The 21445-nt window shown below is 37.2% G+C and overlaps 2 protein-coding genes across 2 annotated transcripts; one reads left to right on the top strand and one right to left on the bottom strand.

Moving 5' to 3' along the window:
• Positions 1-5827: 5827 nt before the first annotated feature.
• On the top strand, positions 5828-19358 carry LOC131784119 (transducin-like enhancer protein 1). Its single transcript, XM_059100912.2, has 21 exons — positions 5828-6243; positions 6358-6458; positions 6744-6807; positions 7427-7471; positions 9047-9109; positions 10026-10100; positions 12839-13016; positions 13365-13372; positions 13470-13710; positions 13824-13870; positions 13958-14011; positions 14218-14349; positions 14444-14543; positions 14830-14899; positions 15535-15619; positions 16270-16539; positions 16679-16747; positions 17024-17339; positions 17876-17999; positions 18247-18427; positions 18505-19358. The coding sequence occupies exons 1-21, from the start codon at positions 6223-6225 to the stop codon at positions 18610-18612; spliced, it is 2352 nt and encodes a 783-aa protein (XP_058956895.2). The 5' UTR covers positions 5828-6222; the 3' UTR covers positions 18613-19358.
• Positions 19359-19495: 137 nt separating this feature from the next.
• On the bottom strand, positions 19496-21339 carry LOC131784109 (large ribosomal subunit protein mL54-like). Its single transcript, XM_059100902.2, has 2 exons — positions 21207-21339; positions 19496-19946 (listed from the first exon to the last, which is right to left on the bottom strand). The coding sequence occupies exons 1-2, from the start codon at positions 21322-21324 to the stop codon at positions 19723-19725; spliced, it is 342 nt and encodes a 113-aa protein (XP_058956885.2). The 5' UTR covers positions 21325-21339; the 3' UTR covers positions 19496-19722.
• Positions 21340-21445: the final 106 nt, after the last annotated feature.

Below are 21445 nucleotides of genomic sequence, written 5' to 3' on the forward strand. Positions count from 1 at the left end.
TTTGTTTAATCACAGAAAATTACGGACCAATCTAGAACTTGATAATGCGCTTGAAAAACGCCTACTAAAACCCCTATGGAACTCAATTTGTTTCCAGTATTAAGGTGACTATCGCGATAAGGAAACATGCAATATTGAGTAAAGAAAGTTACGATCCTGTCTTCCACTTATCTCACGGCGCTCTGTACACTTGATGATTACTCAAAATGGCAACTTAACTTTTCAAAGTACTCTTAATTCTGAATCGAGTACATTAGTAATATCAAAGAGAATGATTCATAAATAGTATTGTGACAGTTTTGGTTTCCCCCGTACTTTCGTTATCTGAAACGAAAATTGTGTAATATTAGTAAAAATGTAGGATTTTACTTTCCTTTGTTCATTTTGAGAATCGGCCGATTATGGCAGTTCCCTTTTTTTTCGATACCAGCTAAATACGGGACACCGTTTTCACTAAGAGATGAAACTACACGGGGCAGATTTTCAAAACAAAGAATTGAAAAGCTCTGGCCAAAAGCCGATGCATTATGGCAGTTAATTCATGAAAGATATTGTGAAAGGTATAAAATCTCCATGACGAGTTTTACCCGAGATGGCTCATTATGGGCGTGGTAAACCAGCTGAAATGTTTAATCTTCCCGGTTTAATTCCCGTATATAAAAATAGTCCAAAAATATTCTTTGACCGTGGATTACATTTGCGCTCAGCTTTTAAAGTATATTTCTCTTTCGGACATTTTTTCCCTTTTACGCGATGAATCTATTTCTTCTGTTTTCTAATAATTAATTTTTTGTTATCCTCGAACATTGTGGTCATTGCAGAATTTATTACGAGTTGTAACTTTTATCGCTGGAATTCTAAATTCAACCTCAATCCCTCAAAAAGCAGCTGAAATTATCCCGGATTAAGAAAGAAAACCAAACATCAAGATGAAAATCGCTTTATGCATAGTCAGCCGAGCCGTAAAACCCACAGTTCACCCAAAATAGATGCAAATCTTGTTACTTTGAGATAACAAAAATGACGAAGTGCCATAGCATCTCTTTATGCGGAGAATTTATGAACAGAAATTTTCAACCGCATATGAGCTATGCACACCGCAAACAAAACATTTTCAGCGAAGAATGTTGCTTGATTTATTCTGGAAATTGAATTTTGCTGACCTTGCTGGTCTTTTTCTGTTTTGGTTTTTTTTTTTTTGGTAAATATTGAAATGTGTGCTTTTAACGTGATTTTAGCGTCGTTGTGCTGTGAAGCCTTTAAATTTTCATGTTGGTGATCTTGCCCTAACCACCAAAACTGCGGGTTATTTTGTGTTGGTTTGCGTGCAAACCGAGTCTTAAACTTGCGCTCTAGACCGCAACATTATGTTCGTATTATCCGGTTCTTTCATAATTCGTTAATCTTTACTCTTTAATTACAAGACGGCTATGTTTGAACCACGAAAAGAACCGCAAAAACTCATAAAATAGGCTTCGGTTCTCGATTTTAACCGATAAGATTACAATATTTAAAACTCATTTAGCTGTGGCATGGCGCTTAAGATATTTACATTAAAAACTCTTTGCAAAGTGATTTTCTCTTAATGCCGCTTCTTTTCTTTTAATTCAAAGTCTTTTTCTGTCAAACAGATTTGTTTTTCTCGGTAAATACGGATAGGCTTAGGAACAGTCTTGAATATTCATAAACCCAATTTAAGATTCATTTAATTACACAAGAAAGCAAACATGATATTGTAGAATGTGGAAGCGAAAACAAATTGTCCAAAAGTTTGCTTTTAGGTAGGCTTGTAATTTCTTTATAGTAAAAAATATTTTAGGTTTTATTTTGTCAGAACTTTTATAGTCTTTGTTTGCAAATGTAAATGCACAAATTAGGTTAAGAGTTAAGAAACGTTGCCAGAGGTATCTCAAAGTCTGTGGTCGATTTCTTCGGTGTAAAATCATTTGCGCAGAAGTTATAATGAATGAAAAAACATAAAATGAAACAATTAATTCCGTTTCTTAACCCATCCGACAAAGATTTTCTTAAATGTTTCTGTGTCTTAATCAAATAACTAAAAACGGGAAAATTCATGCCATTAAGAAAGTGTAAAAAGCTTTTGTCTTCGGTATCGGGAAATTTGAATTTCAGATCCACTTTAAGCAATTTTTACAAAATATTATGATTTACATAAGGCAAAAATCTACTGTCGAATATGAAATATCGGCAGTTTTTGTGTTACTGAGAAATAAGCTTGTATCAAACAAAAGCTAAACAGTAAGATTTTATTTTAATCTATCATTTTTAATTTGGCCGTTTCCAAGCTTTCTCGGTAACTCTCGATCAACATTGAGGAATTGTTTACTTATGTCATTTACACAGGATCTTCCACATTATATGGTGAACGCTTTTTGTTGATTTAAGTTTTAAAGAAAACTTAAATTGTTATTTATTTTGCAGACATTGACCTCGTGTTTTGATTCTTATAGGGGCAATTGAAAAGTTTGACTGTTTTGCATGTATAAATAAAGAGGAAGCCAAAGTAATCTAGCGCTCGCAATTCAGTAGATCTCAGAGCTAATAGTTCCTTTGCAAATTTCCTTTCCCTTTCAAGGGATCCATTTTCAGCGCTCCTTAAAAGCCGATTAATTCATCTAGATTACGCCGAAAGCAGACAGGGTTTGAGTGGTTTTAACAAGATTCAGAAGATTTCGTATGCGCACAGTTCCGCCTCATAAGTTCTGCCAAGAGATAACGGGCAACCTCAAAACCAATGATGGATGAATCATGCATGAATTGGCTCAGCCTTTGAAAGCGTTGGGAATGTGTCGTGTGATTGAAATATTTCCTTCAAAAAAGTGTAAATTGGCGTGAAAAAAGCGAAAAAATTGATTGTCCTTGAATCTAGGAGAGTCGTCAATTTACATGTAGGGTCCAGTAGGTGAGCTACTATCAAAACTTTATTTCGGCAATTTCTTTGTTCACTTGTGATTTGTAAAGCACTGGTAAATAAACTTTCAGAAGGCGTCTGTTTGTTCGCCGTCAATCGATTACTTTTAGTGTTTATGGTAGCTAAGCAGTTTCACAGTTCAATGAGGAACAAAACAAAGCGACGCCTTCGAGGCGCAAAAAGTCATAATTTACGTTTTCATCGCAACAACGTTTTGACAAAGAAATCTGTCCACGACGTCGGTGTTATTTTTGGCCATGGATAATTTTACCGAAGTGAACATGGTCATGAAGCAATACTGGTCTCTTTTGAGGTTGCGCGGTTTGGATGATATTGGCGAGTGATGGTCTTGACAGATCTATTTTCATTCCTTGATTGCTTTCAGCACTAAAAACAGCTTTGTACTCAAAGTGCTTGTCTGTCCCTGATCGCCCTTAGCCTGAGCTACTGGCTAGTAGAGGAACTTGAAAAAGCGGGAGAGGATTTTATTATCGGGACCATCGATAAGAAAATATTTTCAAGCAGCTGTATTTTCAAAACAGTTCCATTTTATCAGGCATGAATTATTGATGCAGCTTTAAAGTAAATAAGTTCTGGCTGACTGCCTTCATTCAGCGCTGATAGATTTGCGGTTTTGTGGGACTCACTCAGAACACAACGCAAACAAAACAACTTCTGTCTGCGTTATTAAGCACGTCCGCTGCTTTCAAATGATTGAGTTCCGCTCGGTCAACCACATATTGTCATCGACCAATGTAGTGCGCGCGTTGTCATCAGGTTGTCTTATTTCAATATTTGGCGAGCAGCTTTGACCAAATATTCATTTAAAATTACGAGCCGTGTTTTGTTTTGTTGTGGGTTCAAGTTGGCAAGGGGCACGAATCTTATAGTCCAGGGTTCATCGTATCGCCAAAGGGATATTTTCTTTTTTGTTTTTGTTTTTGTTTTTTTTTTTTACAGAAAACCAAATTTCGTCCACAGCATGATCTTTAAAGTTGTCTCCGTACTGGCGGATGCATTTATAAGGAAGTTATTTTCCAGCGCTTTTGTTTTAATTTCAGTGCGTCTGTGGAGATTTTTCCTTTTGCATTAAGTCGTTTAAAACCAGCCGCGGTCGCGAACATCTGCACCTGGATGAAAATGTCGTGCTAAGTTGATAAACGGTTTTCTTTGTCAATTTGGCCAGCACCTTTAAATAATAGAAAAAAATAAAATGTTTAAGATGCCACAAACATGCCTTCGGCACGAATTGTCTCGCTAGGAGAGTGAGGATATTTTTCGTGCTTCGTGAAAGTAAATCTCAAAAATTGGTATGACATGCGCATTGGGGATATAGTGTCACCTTACTCTCTAATGCGAGCGGATGATGTGAGTGTTGATAACACATAAAACCCGCTCTGTAGGTCGGAACTTAGTGCGTGTGAGCGAAACACAATATTCTTTAGAAATCGTATGCATTATCAATTTCAATCAGGCTCCGAGTGTCTGCGTAAACAATGCACGCTGAATAATCCACGACTCTATTTTACATTAGAGTTTTAGACGGTCAGAGCCACTTTGATTACTCGAGGGGCAAATCAAACCAGTCTAAATGCTCTTTGTGGCTTTTCAATAAGTCTAAACAACCAAAGCGGCTGTACTAAACGTGTTGAATAACACGGGTTCCCGTGTTTTGACTTTCGTGTTGTCCTGAATCCTTTGAACAATGATTCGTGTTTGCTTCCTGACGACTAAATCTTAAGCTGGTTTCAATTGCTTCAGGTTATAGAGTCCTTGCACGTGTCATTTATGATAAACATCAGATTCTGTAGCTAAATTGGTCAATTGTTATCAGTTCAGTTTGTCTATATCACCCAAACGTAAGCTCTAAAGTTGGCCCCGAATTAATTCAACCAATCGAGGATCGCGACAACTTGACCCTGTGTTGTTGTCGCTCATAAATAGCCCCACGTGATTCTTGTGTTTTTCATTACAATTCTCAAGTCATTAGTGCGATTAGACTCTGTAATTTACGTAATTACACCATCACTAATTAGCAACACTCATCTCGCGATTATTGTGTTAATTAAGCTTTTATCTTTAGAACTCAATGTGTCTTTGCGGCGTCAAGCCGGCGCCCGAGTGCTATATATTTGCGAATGCCCGCCGGGAGTAATTCAGTAAGATGGGAGATTACAGATCCGCTTTCTCCCACATTCAATTTCTTGATAACAAAATCAAATATTTTATGAGGGACTCGGCCAGTACATACGTATTAAAATTATCAATTGTCAGAATAATTTTCTGTGTAGTGGGAAGACTAACGCGCTGAAGCGCTCGGTAAATATTGGATCGAGGAGCTTTTTTCGATCTAAGACAGGGCGTTTTCAGTCGTCTTTCGGCGAAAACTCCAGAAACGAGCGATTTATTCACGCATCATGGCGCAGCCAAAAGACTGTGAAACGTGATCTAAAACGCTATCTATTTTGACCACCAAGATGCAAGACCCTGTGCAATTTGTGAAAGGAAGTCGCGAGTGATTGGTCAATGCGGTAAAATTGCTGATTTCCATTGTTTGGTTTGGCGATATTGGAAACCAATTTACAAAGCGTTCATTTGAAGAACTCGCTGTGGGCGGACCACTTCTTTTGTCAACACTATACCACGTTACTTTGATTGACATCTCAAGCAGCTCGTTAAAGTCTGAATGACACCCTTGATCTCATTAAGGCGGCAAGAATGCAGGTGTTTCGGGTGTTTTTTCACACACTCTTAACGTTGATTGGGCCTTGTTTACCCCACGAGATGACACAAAACCACGTGGGATATTTCTGTCCCTGAGTCATGTTTGATTGGTTTTGACTAGATTGGCAATAAATATAGATTAAACACTTTCCATATATGGTGTTCCCCCTGGGGTGTTATGGTGTTACATGTTGGTGGACCGCGTGCCGCGTTTTCCCGTGTCATTTTGCTGTGTCGATTTCAACGCTGATATTTGTTCAAGTTTCGTCGCTGAGTTGTGGACTTAAAGCGTGGTAAACTTTTCGTCCGAAGCGGCCAAAAACGATTCTACTCCAACTTACTGTGTGACTTAATTCAAAGTGTCTAATCGATAGAAACGATTTGCACCCGAGCCCACTAGTCGTTGGTAGCGACCCGAGCGTGAACAAACGGTTCGCGAAATGCTTGAGTACTTCAATATGCTGTGTTGAGACAACTTATTGTGAGTGTGTGGAAAATTTGGACTTCGCTTAACTCGCGACTTTCTGGCTATCACTGAACAAGGCTATCAAGGATTGTCGACCAACATGTATCAAAGTCGACATACGGTAAGTGAAAATTCGTGTTGAAATGGTAGTTATTGTAAAACAGGCTCTCGTAATGTGACACCCCGGCTCTTTCACAAGTCGAGCTCAAAAATCGTAATTTCCTCCCTCTCCCAGACACCGCATCAACCTTCCGGCCAACCATTCAAGTTTACTGTAGCCGATTCATGCGATCGTATCAAAGAAGAATTTAACTTTCTTCAAGCACAGTACCACAGGTAAGTTCTCAAGTCTGTTGATTACTGTTCCCTGCATGAATTGACCGACCCGAAAACATCATTTGTGTTCGTAGAAGTTTGGCGCGTTAAAGTTTGGCAAATGGCTTATGAGGCGTGAATTTCGATTTACGATGTGATGCCCAGCGAAAAGGGTCTTCAGAAGCCCCTAGCTCGGCGTATAACTTTAATTTATTTTAGAAGCATCGAGCCATTATGTCATGTAAAGTTAATCTTATCGTAGGCTTTCAACACAATATTTACATTGTACTGTTTTCTTGCTTTTAGCTTGAAGTTAGAGTGTGAAAAGCTAGCAAGCGAGAAGACAGAGATGCAAAGGCATTATGTTATGGTAAGCAAGATCTTTTCGATGTTACGTGCTTTTATCCAGTATTTTGCTCATGTCAACCTCAAGGACCTTTCGATTAACACGCGCGCACATCTTTGTAGCCTAAAAATTGTGTATTCACGAAATACGAGCTCGGGCTACTTTTGTTATTTGGAAAGCAAAAAACTATTGAGCCAGTCATCTTTGCTATTGTTTACTTTTCTGTGACGTTAGAGGTTTTGGCCTCAAGATGTGAATACCAAGTGTTCGTTTATATTCCCGATAAGGTTTGTATTAGGTTAATAGCTTTTCTGACCGTGTAGCCCAAGGCCTTTTCCTTCTAATTGTGTAATAATGGAGTCGCCCCGCTGTAATTAATTTGCAATAGATAGTTGATCTGTATTTGTGGAAGAAATTTAGCTCGGCGTTTTAATCTTGTAATCCCAAGAAATCGGCTAGCCGACTTGTATAGTGTATTGTTCAGTAGCTACAAGCAGATGTGTTCCTACGGAGCATGTTGGGATTAAAGATTTGAATCTAACCCCACGTTATGCCGACATTGCATGTCACTTACAACGTTCAGTGAGAACGCTTCTCGGAAAGTTCACACTTCAATGACGTTTGTTTTTATTTTTTCTTGCAGTATTACGAGATGTCATATGGACTCAACGTGGAGATGCATAAACAGGTCTGTAACACTACGTGACAATGTGATAGAAAGTGGGTTTGCCAGTGATGGTTCCTACAATGTAAATTCCTCTCAACGAGATCAAGAAGTCATCTTTTTGGCGACATCACTTGATACGACCACTCGTTGAGATAAGCCGTTGATAGATAAACGAGCGAATTATTTTTGGCAAGCTTTGCTGACATTCATCCAGTCCGAAAGACAAACACTATTGAACGGAAATGTGGACTTGAAAGTATGTCCTTGAGTCGCTTTATCTCCCGCAAAATTAAGGATTAAATTTTTGGCATGGTTTATTCATCAACAGTCTTGCATTACACCTTAGACAAACTTTGAGGCGACAACCTCTAATGGTTTACATTTTTCCTTTCCGAAATGCAAATTAAAATCTACTTGAAGCCTTGACTTCTCAAACAGCCTGGTAAATTGGTGTCCTAATATAAACAAGAATGGCTACGGAAGAATTAATTGCAAATTGAATACAAAGCCTACGGTGAATACAAGATACTTAAACGTTCCGCTGACGGTTTTAGAGGCTTTTTAAAATATGTCAAGCTTTCTATTCTTAATTGTAGCTCGTGTAAATTTGTTTATTTTGGCACAAGTCGTTTGCATAGCCCCTCACCTGCTCGGGGCTAGAACGCTCTCGTTCGATCGCCTCTGCGCTCACGCCGCGGCCATATTAGTGCGCGCTCGAGCTGTAATCAAATAATCCGTTATGGGAACTGAATACCAAGATTAAGCGAGAGAGTAAAGCAGATCAATCAGCCATGTCATGCGTCTGTCATCCCAAAGGGATTTATATTGTCATCACGTTGTCTTTGTCGTGGTGTTAATTTAATGCAGGTTGTAGTCGCGTCAATGTATGTAATTGTCGGGACGTGATATGTCGAATATGGCTCTGTTTACAAGGTGGTCCCTAATTTTTGTGTGATCACCTTGCGGGTGAGCCAACAATTTCTTACTTAGAAAATATTCATAATCAAAATAATTTAATGTGATTGGAAGAATTGATGTGTCCAATCTCAGTACTGCTTTTACTTCTCGGTGTTAAAAAATGAAGAGCAAAGGTTGAGAAAGATGAAATTAACCGAACTTGTTTGTGAAGCCTCATTGGGTATTTTTTTATGGTTTAGAGGATACAGCACAGTTTGCACTTAACGATAAAATTACTCAACTGTGAAAGGAAGTCGGTTTGTTAAACATTGCTTCCTCTGCAGAATAACCACAAAATTGAGCAAATTTCCTATTCAGACAGCTCTCTGGAGTGTAACAATTTTAAGCAACAGGAAAAATATGATCAATTATGGAAACAAAGAATTCTTCTAGAATAATCAACGATGTGATCTCTGTTGTGTTTTCATTACTTGTAGGCTAATTTGAGGGATGGTTTTGTTACTGCATGGACATAAAACAGTCTCATTCAACTGTCTTTCTTGTCATTGTTTTGTTTTTCTCCTAGATTTTTCTTAATAATTTATATCAATGTGTGCAAATTATTGTTAAATATCATTCATATTTAAATCATACAAACTTATGGGAAAGTTGATATTTGTTTATTTTAATTTTTTTCAGACAGAGATAGCTAAAAGGTTAAATGCAATCTGTGCACAAATCATACCATTTCTCTCTCAAGATGTGAGTATTTTGTGAGTCCACTCATAAGCAGAAATATGTTCTGTTTTATAGTGAAAGGGTGAATATTTCTCTTTCATGTGCTTCTCTTGCGACCTTTTAAATCAAGTACAGAAGGTGTGACTGACAGACTAGTGAATGAGTACACATCATCATCATCACATGCTGTCATTAATTACTAGAAGGTTCAGCAATGGGGTGGTATAGGTAATCCCCTAATCTCATCAACAAATGGTTCCACAGGGTCTCTAAAAATCTTGATCTTTCTCTTCTTTTATTGGCGGCTTACTTTGATGCATTTTTTATATACAAAGTGTGATTTGATATAGTTTGTAGTATTCTCCAGTGTTGACACAAAAAGTTCTCAGCTCATGTCTGTCAAAATTGATAGCCTATTTATTATTACGAATATTTTTTTAAGAAGAGTTCCTTTCAACAACCTCCAGGGTTTGTTAATGTAGAGCTGTTTGTCATCAAACAAGGCCACTGTGGGGTGATTTAATGAAGATTTTGCCTGCACATATTGTAATATAAATTCCAAAATTCCAGTACCAATTGGCTACTGAATGATTGCACTAAATATTACAGACATGACACAATTCACAAAGATTACCTGAAAGATTGAGTTTGTGAACATGGAAATTGAAACAGCAGTTACGTGATAAAAACAATTTGGAATGTAAATAAAGTTTCACTCAATGATTATTAATTCTTCATGCAGACTAATCTGAATTGGTTCCAGTCGAGGAGAGTGGAAGTCACTTTGGCCATGAAGAATGCATTTAAGCAAGTTCTAGACCTAAATTGTGATTAAAGTTTTATTGGGATACTTTTCTATTAAATGATTTTAACAGATTCTTTTTCATGTTTTGTCGATCTTGTTTAGTGCTAATCTTTTTGTGTCCGATTCTTTTTATAGCACCAACAACAAGTTGCAGCAGCAGTAGAGAGAGCCAAACAGGTGACGATGACCGAATTGAATGCCATTATTGGGGTAAGATCTCAACCATTACCCTAAGTTTTTGAGATGGAGGGGAGGTGGGAACCAGGGAAAGTATTAGAAAATGGGAAGGAGATTTGTGGGGAAAGAAAGTAGGAGAGAAATGTCAGAATGCAAGTATTCATCAATGATTCACCCTTTACACCCTAACATCAGTATGCATATTCTCCATACTGTTCTCTATACATTTCTTAAGGGTCTGAAAAGGAGAATTTGTTTAACAGTCAAGAGTTCTTTAGTTGTTGATCATTTCTCTTATTCTCATGCCCTTAATGTTTGATTCAGGGCTGATATTGTAAGGGAGAACTGGATGCCAGTCACTCTTAAGGGTTAAAGGGTAAAGTTTGTATTCACTGTTTTGTAACAAACAATTGAGGATTGGAAACAAAGGTTCAGAATATGGATGATAAGCATATAGGAGGGGCTGATTATTACCCCTGTCCCCACCCATGTAGCTCAAAGTGGGGTTTGAGAAAATGTTAAAGTTGTGAAAAAAGTTTGAAGTCTTAAAAAAAAAGGTTAAGTCACAAAAAAAAGTTAAAGTCATGAAAAAAAAGTTGAAGTCACAAAAAAAAGTTGAAGTCACAAAAAAAGTTTAAGATGTGAAAAATAGTTGAAGTTGTGAAAAAAAAAAAGTTGATGAGAAATACGTGATGGCACTAACTGGGCTCTGTAACATAGAGACAAAGATTGTCACCTGTTTTGGTGCAGTAAAAAATATACTTTTTAAAAGATGTTTTCATTGAAAAGGATAAGGGATGTTTTATGGCTGGTGTTTTTTTTGCCATTGTTAGGTACTGATTCTAAAATTTTAAGTCTTTGTAAAATAAATGGACCACATAATTCAATTGAGTGCTGAGAATTCAGTGCTATGATGCAGGCACAATATCTAACACCTGGAAATTTTCTCTCTTATATCATTTTCCCCATTGAGAATGTATTGATCAATATTTCGCAAGAAGAATTCCAAAACTAGTCAGGTTTGAAAATGATAGGAAACTGTGTTAGGTACTTGGAGATATTGTTTGTGTGCTGAAATTTCCTTTTTCTTGCATTGGAATGTGAGTGATATATTATATTGTACATCAAAGATCAAAAAGGGTAAGACAGACCTCAGGTGAACAAGTAGTAGCTAAAGGGTGTTAACTTTTTTTTCTGTGGCAAAACAATTGTATGGCTTTTTAGAGCTTGGCTTCCACATGAAGCTTGTTGTGATATTGATATGTACTAGGTAAATTGTGATATTCAATCAATATTAGGCCCTAGACTCAGTAATTTTGTAATTATCTTTAAGTACAGGTTTGCCAGATAGACGAAAATGAGATAAAGGTGTCGTGGCACTTTTCAGTTAAATGCAGAACTGACACTCTCACAAATTCTAATGTTGATTTTTATCTATTCCTGAGCATCTGGGCTGGTAATTTAATCAGCTTTCTTTGATAAATGAGCACTCGAATAGTTTAAAATGTTTATTTACCTTTTGTCTGAGTTAGCCTTTTGTTATTTTTGGCTCAAGTTCCACTGAAGTATGCCTAACTGCTGTATTATACTGTTAGGGTAAATGTTGCTTTGTATGTGTTTAAATAGCCTTACAGTGTTGACAGAATCTTAGGAATGTGCCCCACTAATCAGATTACTAGGTATTAAATTCTGATACATTCTTTTTTTGGATAATCTGATCATCAAGAAGAGGTCTGAAACAAGAAACCATGCTCAATTTAAAGAGATAATGAGTTAAAGAAAATCTTTTAAACTGATGAGTGGTAGAAGGATTACACTGTTTGAATTCACCAGTTGTTCTGCTATCTGAAAGGTAGTTTTGTTCAAAGGAGGCTAGTTTTGTTAGCATGATACAAAGTAAATGTAGCTTTTCTCTTAGTGAACTGAAGGTGATGATGTGATAGCAAGGCTTGACTTGTCCAAAGTCCTATTCTGTTCAAAAATATTTTCTTTCTGTTGACATATGGTGGATAGTGTTAATGGATTCTTGTCTATTGTTACCATCTTGCTGGAGTCACCTTGTTATCACTGTAATCTTGAACAAATAACCACTTATGCTAAATGAATTTTGATCTTTGGACCTTGAAAATAGAAGAGTGATCTGGCATCTAGAATTTTTTACAATATTGTTATTAGTGTATTGAGCTTTGCAAACTTTTACAAGCTGAATATTTATGGAGCATTCAACTGATCATTACTTATTACTATAAACAGCAGAGTTCCAATTCTTCAAATATGTATTATCTTCCATACTCTTCCTGATGGCTGCAGTGCTGGGGGCCATGATAACAAAGTTATTTTTGTTTGTTCCCAAGAAGTTTAAGTGTTTTTGCTCAGTGGTATTACAGGAGGGGCTATTGGAGGCTATTTTTGAATTAAATTTGGAATGTTTTTTCAACCATCACCCCCCAGTGTTAGTGCCATGATTTTGTGTCATGCTGAGGGGTGTACACCTTTTTGCCACTCAGTTTGAGAAATCTTGTGTGAGTGACATCCTCTTGAAGGCTTCCATGACTCCTCAAGCATATCTCTTCAGTAAACATTTATTTAAAATTCAGTTATCCCAATTGCAGCTGGGCTGTGCTTCAGTTTTGTTATAGAGCATTTTAAAGCTTTTCATGTTTGAGCTGTGTGAGGGTCAATGCATTCCTTCTAGTAAATATATTGTAGTTGTCAAAAGTGATGAGAAATAAAATAGTTAAGGTTAAAATTCAGTTCGTTTCTATCTACAGCAACAGCAACTCCATCAGGGTCTACAAGGTCTCCATGGCCATCCTCCCACAATACCACTGCCCCACCCTGGTGCCACGCCCCCACAGCTTCCACCTGGGGCTACCTCAGGACTTCTTGCTCTTTCCAACCTGTCAGTTCAGCCTCCTCATTTGCCTATGATGAAACCTGAAGACAAAGGTAATAGACTTGAAGAATAGGTTTCCTAGAGATCTTTTGGAAAGACACCTCAATCAGGAGGAAAAATTATTATGTAAACATGTTTATTGAAAAGACCTTAAATGCTGCCTTACCCAATTGTGGTTCTGAAGAGTTTTGGCTGTTTACATAGTTGTTTTTGTTCCTCAAGTGTTTTCTTTGTAGAGTAACTTTGTTTGTGTTGTAAGATTCCCTTGCAACCCTCAGATTTCAATGGACTTTCCAACTGTAGTAAAAACAAGTCTCTTTTTGTAACTGGTCTTTGTTTTTTTTGGTACTTTTTCTAATTCAGTTTTTGTTCTTTCTTTTATGTTCCGTTCATCCCACTAGATGGCATGGTAAGAGTATTTTCACTACTATTTCCACCACTTTCAATTATTTTTTTGGTGTTAAAGGTCTCTATTTTTTCTTTGCTAATCATAAATTTTCTTTTAGAATTCCCTCTCGCCGCTGGGACACATGCGGCCATCAGAAAAATACAGAGCATCTGACTTGTCGTCACATGGTAGTGATGATGGACACATGGACAGGGAGCGAGAAAGAGATAGAGAAAGAGAACGGGAAAGAGACAGAGACAGAGATAGAGATAGAGACAGGGAAAACAGAGACAGAGAACGTGACAGAGAAAGAGACAGGGATCGCGACAGAGAAAGAGAACGAGAAAGACATGTTAATGGTGAGTGCACATTTGAAGGTGATGCTGCTGCTGTCTCACAGATTTGCTCTCTGGTAGAACTGGGCTCAATTTAAATCGTATTCTTATTCTGTTTTCTTCTCATGTTTTGCTAGGAACAAAGAATAACAGCAAAAGAAAGAGAGATGACAAAGATTCAGGGGTAAGGACATGCTGTGTACTCAACTGTATGGTTTTTAAGTAATTAAATAAGTACATTTATTTATTAATATATTTGGCTCTTTTCAAGGAGAGTGATGCAGAAAAAAGTGATGGTGATTTAGTTGTGGATGTCTCCAATGAGGTAATATTCTGTGGACTATTGTTTAATTTATTTTGTTACCAATCTGAAGATGTTGGAACTTAAACATATTACTCCTCCATTACTCCTACAGTGCTTTCTAGAAGGCTTTGCAAGTAGTTAGAAGGACTCTCCTGTTTGCTGAGGCCTTTCTTTGTGAAATATGTAGTCATTTCTAATTAACTTCAACACCTTATATTTTTTTCAAGGATGCTAATTCTCCCAGAGTAGAAAATGGACCTGACTCACCCCCTCTAAGTGACAAAAAAGTTAGGAAAGACTCTGGATCTCCTACCAACCCATCTTCATCTTCATCAACACCTTCATCCAAACACCCAAAGGTAAACACTTTTTTCCTCTGGTTTGCCATGTTGCAGTTTGACTTCATTGCTTATTACTTGATCATAATATATTGGCTGAATTTTACCCCTGCAGTCTGAAAGCAAAGCTGTGCTTGAAAGACAAACATCAGAGACAGGCTCATCTGGAAGGAAAAGCCCATCAAGATCATCACCTTCGGTCAAAACACCAGTCGGTGAGTTGTGTTCTTGTGTAAAGACTGTCATTCTGATTGCCATTTCTTTGCACTGAAAGGCAAAAATAAAACTGTGTTTTCTCAAACATCTCTTCTTTGCTGCCTGAGCCATACTGTAGGTCTTCAATTTTGTGTTTTTCTCCTTTGTGTCTTCATTTTATTGTAATAACTTTAACAAAAGATGGATAAGAAACATTGGCTAGAAGGTAGTCATCACAACAGTACTGTGGTTTTTAATGTAAATAGTGATAAGTATTTCATTTGTTTGTGTATCCAATAATTCCAGCTGCACCAGCTGTGAGGCCAGCAATGTCCGTACCAGGAGGACCTTACCCATATGTCAATGCTATTGCTGGGTAGGAATTTACTTTGTGTTGAAAAAGTATTTGTTGCTCAATTATTAAATGTGAATAAAAATGTTACTCAGTTTGTCATGAGTGTAGAGAGTAGTAACAACTGAGTTCTTAACAAGGTTCTTCTTCATTCCATGCTTTTTGCAAAAAAGAAAAAACTTACTTTATTCGAAGACCAAGCTCAAAATTTGCCATCTCTTTAGAACCTTTGACCTTTAAGAGTGACTAGCATCTAATTTCTTCTTACATTATCACCCCTGAATCACACATTAAGGTCACCAGAATAAAGGAAATGATTATCAACTAAAGAAGCCCCTGATTGTTTTCTAAATTCTCCTTGTCAGCACCTTAGGAAAAGTATTGAGAACAGTAAGGAGAGTATACATGCTGTTGTTAGGGTGTGAAGGGTCAAGTGATGTGAAATAGATTTGTGGGAACTCAGCTATGGTAAACCTCACAGCACTGAGTTTGATGAGCACAGTCCATGCAGGTGTTACTCACAATGTATGAAGAACTCTATAACTTTGTTGAGAGATTTATTGAGGGAGTTCTGCACTTTTGGAAGGAGGTTGTTGTCTTTATCAACAATGAGTATTTGAAAAGTAATTTTTCTCTATTCTAACAACTTTCATTTGCAGTGAACTTTCAAGTCCGACATCATTTTCACCCTCAGTGATGACTCCAGGAATGTCTGCCAGTGGAATTGGTTATGGTAGATCACTGGTATGAAATTGTTTAGTTTCTTTCAAGCAAAAGTTAATTTACCCTCATTATTGTCCACTGCCTTGTCTAGGAAGTTGTTTTAGGGCAAATTTTATCCTAAGGAATTATTATGAAATGCTTTTTCTACTGTCTTTGTCAAAGACATCTCGACCATACCTTGTTATCATGTGATGATTTTGCTCCTGGTGTTGGTGCAGTGTCAGTGATTTGGTCATCGAGCCCTGTTTGAGATATGAATGGAAAATTTTCTGTTGATTTATCCAGTTGAGACGCAGCTGGTCTTAATTTTAAAAATTTGTGAAAGTTAATGAAAGGATGTGCTCTAAATCTGGATAAAAATACAGCCTATGCCATTTAAATCTGGTCAGGTAACTCTTTGCATGAAACTCCTATCTCCTTTTTAAACCCTTTAACTACTAAGATCTGACTGTTAGTTCTCCCCTCTGGCTGCTACAAATTTTCCTGTAAATTAGTGAGAAGTATTCTCATCACCTGTTTGCTGGAAAATGTTTGGATATCACAGGGAGAAAGTACATGTAGTCACTTCTGGAAGTTTAAGGCTAAATGATAAGGTCAATTCCAAGTTGTGGTAAAGTCATGTTTGACACCTCTTTGTAGTGTTTGACCTTTGAAAATTCACATTTGAACAGGTTGGCTTTGAACATGGTTCCCCTGCAACAAGAGTTGGTATGCCTCCTCTGGGACCAGGTCTCCCTGCAGGACCCCCAGGGGGTAAACCTGCATATTCATTTTATGTCAGTGGTGATGGCCAAATGCAAGCTGTACCATTTCCACCTGATGCGCTGATTGGTTCAAACATCCCACGGCATGCCAGACAGATCAATCAACTTAATCATGGGGAAGTAGTCTGTGCTGTCACGATAAGCCATCCAACTCGTCATGTTTACACAGGAGGAAAAGTAAGAATCATATCCTACATGTAAATGACTTCATTTGGTTTTTGGGTTATCATAGGTAGCTAAGCAATGACAATTTTTTGTTTCAAGGGATTATTGTATGGAATGATGTTTAGTAATGCAATTGTTCCTTCTTCTGCAGGGCTGTGTCAAAGTGTGGGATATTGGTCAAAGTAGTGGGAAAAGCCCGATATCAACATTAGAATGTTTGGTAAGCAGTTAATAAAGTTCATATTTGCACCATTGAGAGGGTGAGATAATATTCAAATTCTTAGCTCATCTTATATTGTCTACATTGCCATGGTTGTTGGAGAAAAAAACAAAACATACTCTACACTAGGTTTTGATTTTTGTTGGGCTTGTCTTAAGAACTTGAAACTTTTTACAGAAAAATAAATCAGGTTGAATCAGCCACAAATCTTCAGTTTTTCTTGTGACTGTAAGACTAAGTAGCAACCTAATTTGTATTTGTGTATTTTTTTGGCAGAGGGATAACTACATTAGATCCTGCCGACTGTTGCCTGATGGAAGAACATTAATTGTTGGTGGTGAAGCTAGTACTCTAACAATTTGGGATCTAGCCTCGTCACAACCTCGTATAAAGAATGAGTTAACTTCAAATGCACCAGCATGTTATGCATTGGCAATAAGTCCAGACTCCAAAGTTTGCTTTAGCTGTTGCAGTGATGGAAATATTGCAGTTTGGGACTTGCATAATCAAACTTTAGTCAGACAATTCCAAGGTCATACAGATGGTGCAAGTTGTATTGATATTTCACCAGATGGGACCAAGTTATGGACTGGTAAGGAGGTGTTTTTTTTTTTCTGACCAAATAATTTCCTAGCGCACATCTGTCATTAATAACATCATTCTGAAACTATCGATTAAAAAAACCTTAAAAGATACATGCTCTGTTTATGTGGTTGAAGTTGTTTCACAAGTTTTGTATGTGTTGGTATTTTTTAGCCTTTAAACTCCCAAGGTCTGATTGTTAATTCTCTTCTCTAGTTGCTATACATTTCTTTGTAAATCCCTTTACAAGAATTTGGTGTTAGATCAAGATAGCAACTTAAACCTGATGAGTTTAAGTATTCTTGTTGCCTGTTTGCTGGATAATGTATGGATAATTAAAGGGAGAAGTTACATGCTAATCACTTCTGTGAGTCAAAGGGTTGAAGATTTTGTAGGCAAATGCAGTTTCTGTGTGGTTCCTTCTATCAGTTTTACAAAGGGATGTGGGTATATTTGCCAGTGACCATCTTTGTGTGCGTTAAAGTTTTTTTTTTTGTACAGTAAATTATTTCAGATCACTATTAATTGATCTGTTCTTTCTGACAGGTGGTTTAGACAACACAGTAAGATCTTGGGATCTGAGAGAAGGCCGACAACTTCAGCAGCACGATTTCACATCACAGATCTTCTCATTAGGGTATTGTCCTTCTGGTGATTGGCTGGCTGTAGGGTAAGCAATGATCAATTCTTAGAGTTTCCTTACAATATCCAATACGTATCAATCAGTTCTGGATTGTGAAATAATGTTAATTAATGTTGCTTCACGTGCATTGGTGATATGGGACACTTGTTTGAAAGTTTTGTTTGGAATACTGATGTTAATAATTATTCGTATTCTGGAACTGACACATTAAAAATTGCAGTTTAAAATCTTGCAAGAGGCCAAACTAAACAGAGCTATTGTTTTCCTTCCCTAGAATGGAGAACAGTAATGTTGAAGTACTTCACCAGACAAAACCAGACAAGTATCAGCTCCATCTGCATGAAAGTTGTGTTTTGTCATTAAAGTTTGCCTACTCTGGCAAGTGGTTTATTACGACAGGCAAAGACAACTTGCTGAACGCCTGGAGAACACCCTATGGAGCCAGCATCTTTCAGGTTTGTAGAGTTTGTTTAAAAGCTAAATAGCTTGCTGTCGTTTATTTTTCTAAACCCTGGTTTCTGTTTACTTACAGTCAAAAGAATCATCATCTGTCCTGAGCTGTGATATATCTACAGATGACAAATACATCGTAACAGGATCAGGTGATAAGAAAGCAACCCTCTATGAGGTGATATTTTAAATGTGTGAGGTACAATGTACCGATAAAAATAAACAGGACTGATTTTTGTCCCTCCTGTGTGAAATGAATGGATAGACAGCACATCCGAATCTGCGTCAAGAAGGATCAAAGTAGGACTGATTGTGCCATGTACATGGATGTTCTTGCACAAAGTCTGAAAAGCACATGTACAGATGCATTGTTTGGATGGAGTACAGTTTTTTGTAAGACATGATTTTGGATAGAACACTTTTCACTTGCTTGTAGAGTTCATCGCAACTTGGATTGTCAATATGTTTGTTGTGTCAGTTAAAGACCCATGGCCTCATCACATTTCTAGTTACCACATGGGTGTGTCTTATTCACAGTTTATTCCTTCTGTGAAAAGCATGGCAACAACTATCCAGTCATTTCTACTTGTGGAAAAATATGTGGAAATTTTTAGTTGTTATGCTTAAAGTAACTGCCTCAGAGGAGAGGGGATTGGGCAGTTCATGAAAGAAAGAGTGTACCAGAATTGAACTATTAAGTGTGTGAATTTTGTCAGATATCACTCAAAGAAAACTTAGTATATGATGATAAAGAGTGAATCTTTTTTAATGTAAAATAAGTTTTAAAAGATTGAGCGTATTGTAAAAAAATCCCCCCAAGGTTAAACAGCTGCCTAGTTTTGCATGTGCATATCTTTCATGCATCTTCTTTTGTTAAAAGACTGCTAACATTTGCAAAAACGTTAGAATTAAATAAAGTTCTTGGAATTTGTGTTTGATTTGTAGTTTTGCTTATTTATTATTTTCATTACAACATGGGGGCAGTAATGTGACTTTTAAGGGGTAAAAATTCAGTTTTATAGCACATATAATTTACAGAAGTAAATTGGTTACTCAACTCACAACACAATCAGTTCAGGTGTGTACCATGGCTTTTGATCGTAACCTTCATTTTTGACTTGAGGATAATACTGTACAGAGATATAAGAAGCCCATCAATCTTAGGGGCTAAGTTGTTAAACTAAAATGACTTGTTCAAGCTGTTGTTTCTGATCAAGCTTTGCATTTACAGTTTGCTTAAACCTGAAATCACCTCTTGGTGGTGGGTAATTTTTATCTTAAAGTCATCACAAAATTAGGTTCACTTCCTTTTCTTCCTGGCAGCATTTGCCTGTCTTAGTTTTATCTTTCTTAATCTTCTCCAATAAGTTTTGTTGTTTAAGTCATCTGGCTCTTCGTCCACTGGTTGTTTTGGTTGAAGAACTTCCCATAGCCAGTCAGGATATTCATTGTCTGGTAACAGAGGTGGGTCAGATCCATCCTTTAAGTAATTTATACCTTGACAAAGCTTTGGCTCTCCACTATCTAGAAATGAAATAAAACAGTTTTTCTGTACCAGATCCTGTCATGCTTATGTAGTGCACAAGTCTGTTTCCATAAGCATCAAAATATTGAATTGAACCAAAATAAAGCCCAACCCATTCACAAACAAGAAGGGGGATCAAGAGGTCAAATTAACAACTAAAATGAACTATAATGCCCATTCAGGTGGTCTTGTTTTATGGTAAAAGCTTGAATGAGCCATGCTGGTTTGCCAAGTTCTGGGCATGTAGTTAAGAAATGACTGGGGAATTCTTCCAGGATAAAGCAGACTTCTCTAAATAAAACTTGATTGCCTGAATCATGTTCCAGTCACGAATAGAGATTATTCCTGTGTTAATTATTTTATTTGTAGTTCAACTACATTTGTGAAAGAAAACTCTAAACAAATAAATAAATAGCCACAGGAAGATCATGTCAACTCAATAAGCCAAGAATTGTGACTTCCCTAATTATTGAGTGGCACTACATCACAGACTCCAGGTAGTAACCTAACCAGACCTTGTAGTCAATGATTGATGAGGAGTATGTGTCAAACACAGTTACACAGGGTCCCCACTTTAATCATCGAAGACCAAGACCAAGCTCATAGTAGGAATGTGACATACAGTAATTGTCCCCTCACAGCCAACCAAGAAAAGCCATAAATCAACTCTTTTCACGCTCATTCAAAGCTGTTAATTGATATATGAAATAAGAACTAAAGGCAAATTTAAAACGTTCGAAAAAACCCGGTACCCTATAAAATTGATGTAGAGGCCATCGTCGAATATTAACCTAAGAAGGGCAACTTGGGAATATAACACTACTAAATTAAAGTCCACCTTGTCACTAGTCTTTGAAAAGCAAGGAATACGTCATAGATACTAGTATTGCGATTCGATTAGGTGTTAATAAAAGGCCCTGCATTCTTAAGTTTTGTCAACACAGTCATCACAGCAAAGAAGCAGATCGATGGCGTTAAAACAATTCAGACTCCATCACTGAGTCGATTCACGGATTACACAAAGATCAAAACCTGGTTTCTTCTGCTTTCACACCGAGAGAAGGAATAAAGCATCAGTTGTAGTTCCAATCCATATAAATTCCCTCTGGAAATGAAGGGGGACGTGATTTGAACTCATCAACTATGCAAGCAAGTCGTGCTTGCACACGCAAGAACGAAGCAACAATCGTAACTTATACCTATGGACATCAAGTACTTTTAGTCTAACCTTACAACAAATTAACCTTTCTGAACTTTACCTGATTCACTTGAAAATAAACATACTGGTTGAGCTGTTAAACTTGTACAAATTCTTGCTGTTAAAACCTGTTTTCTCCGCAAACCTTGGATAACACATCTTACCATTGCCACCGCCATCTTGTTTCTTTACGAGCCCGCAATCTTCGCTGCTCAAATGATTTCTTTTTACTAGGGAGGGGAAGGGAAGTAGGTACATTGGTTAAGATTTAAGCATTTCCTTGATATACAAAATGAATCT

The sequence above is a fragment of the Pocillopora verrucosa genome, chromosome 4 (assembly GCF_036669915.1).
Source record: "Pocillopora verrucosa isolate sample1 chromosome 4, ASM3666991v2, whole genome shotgun sequence".
Classification (NCBI taxonomy): domain Eukaryota; kingdom Metazoa; phylum Cnidaria; class Anthozoa; order Scleractinia; family Pocilloporidae; genus Pocillopora; species Pocillopora verrucosa.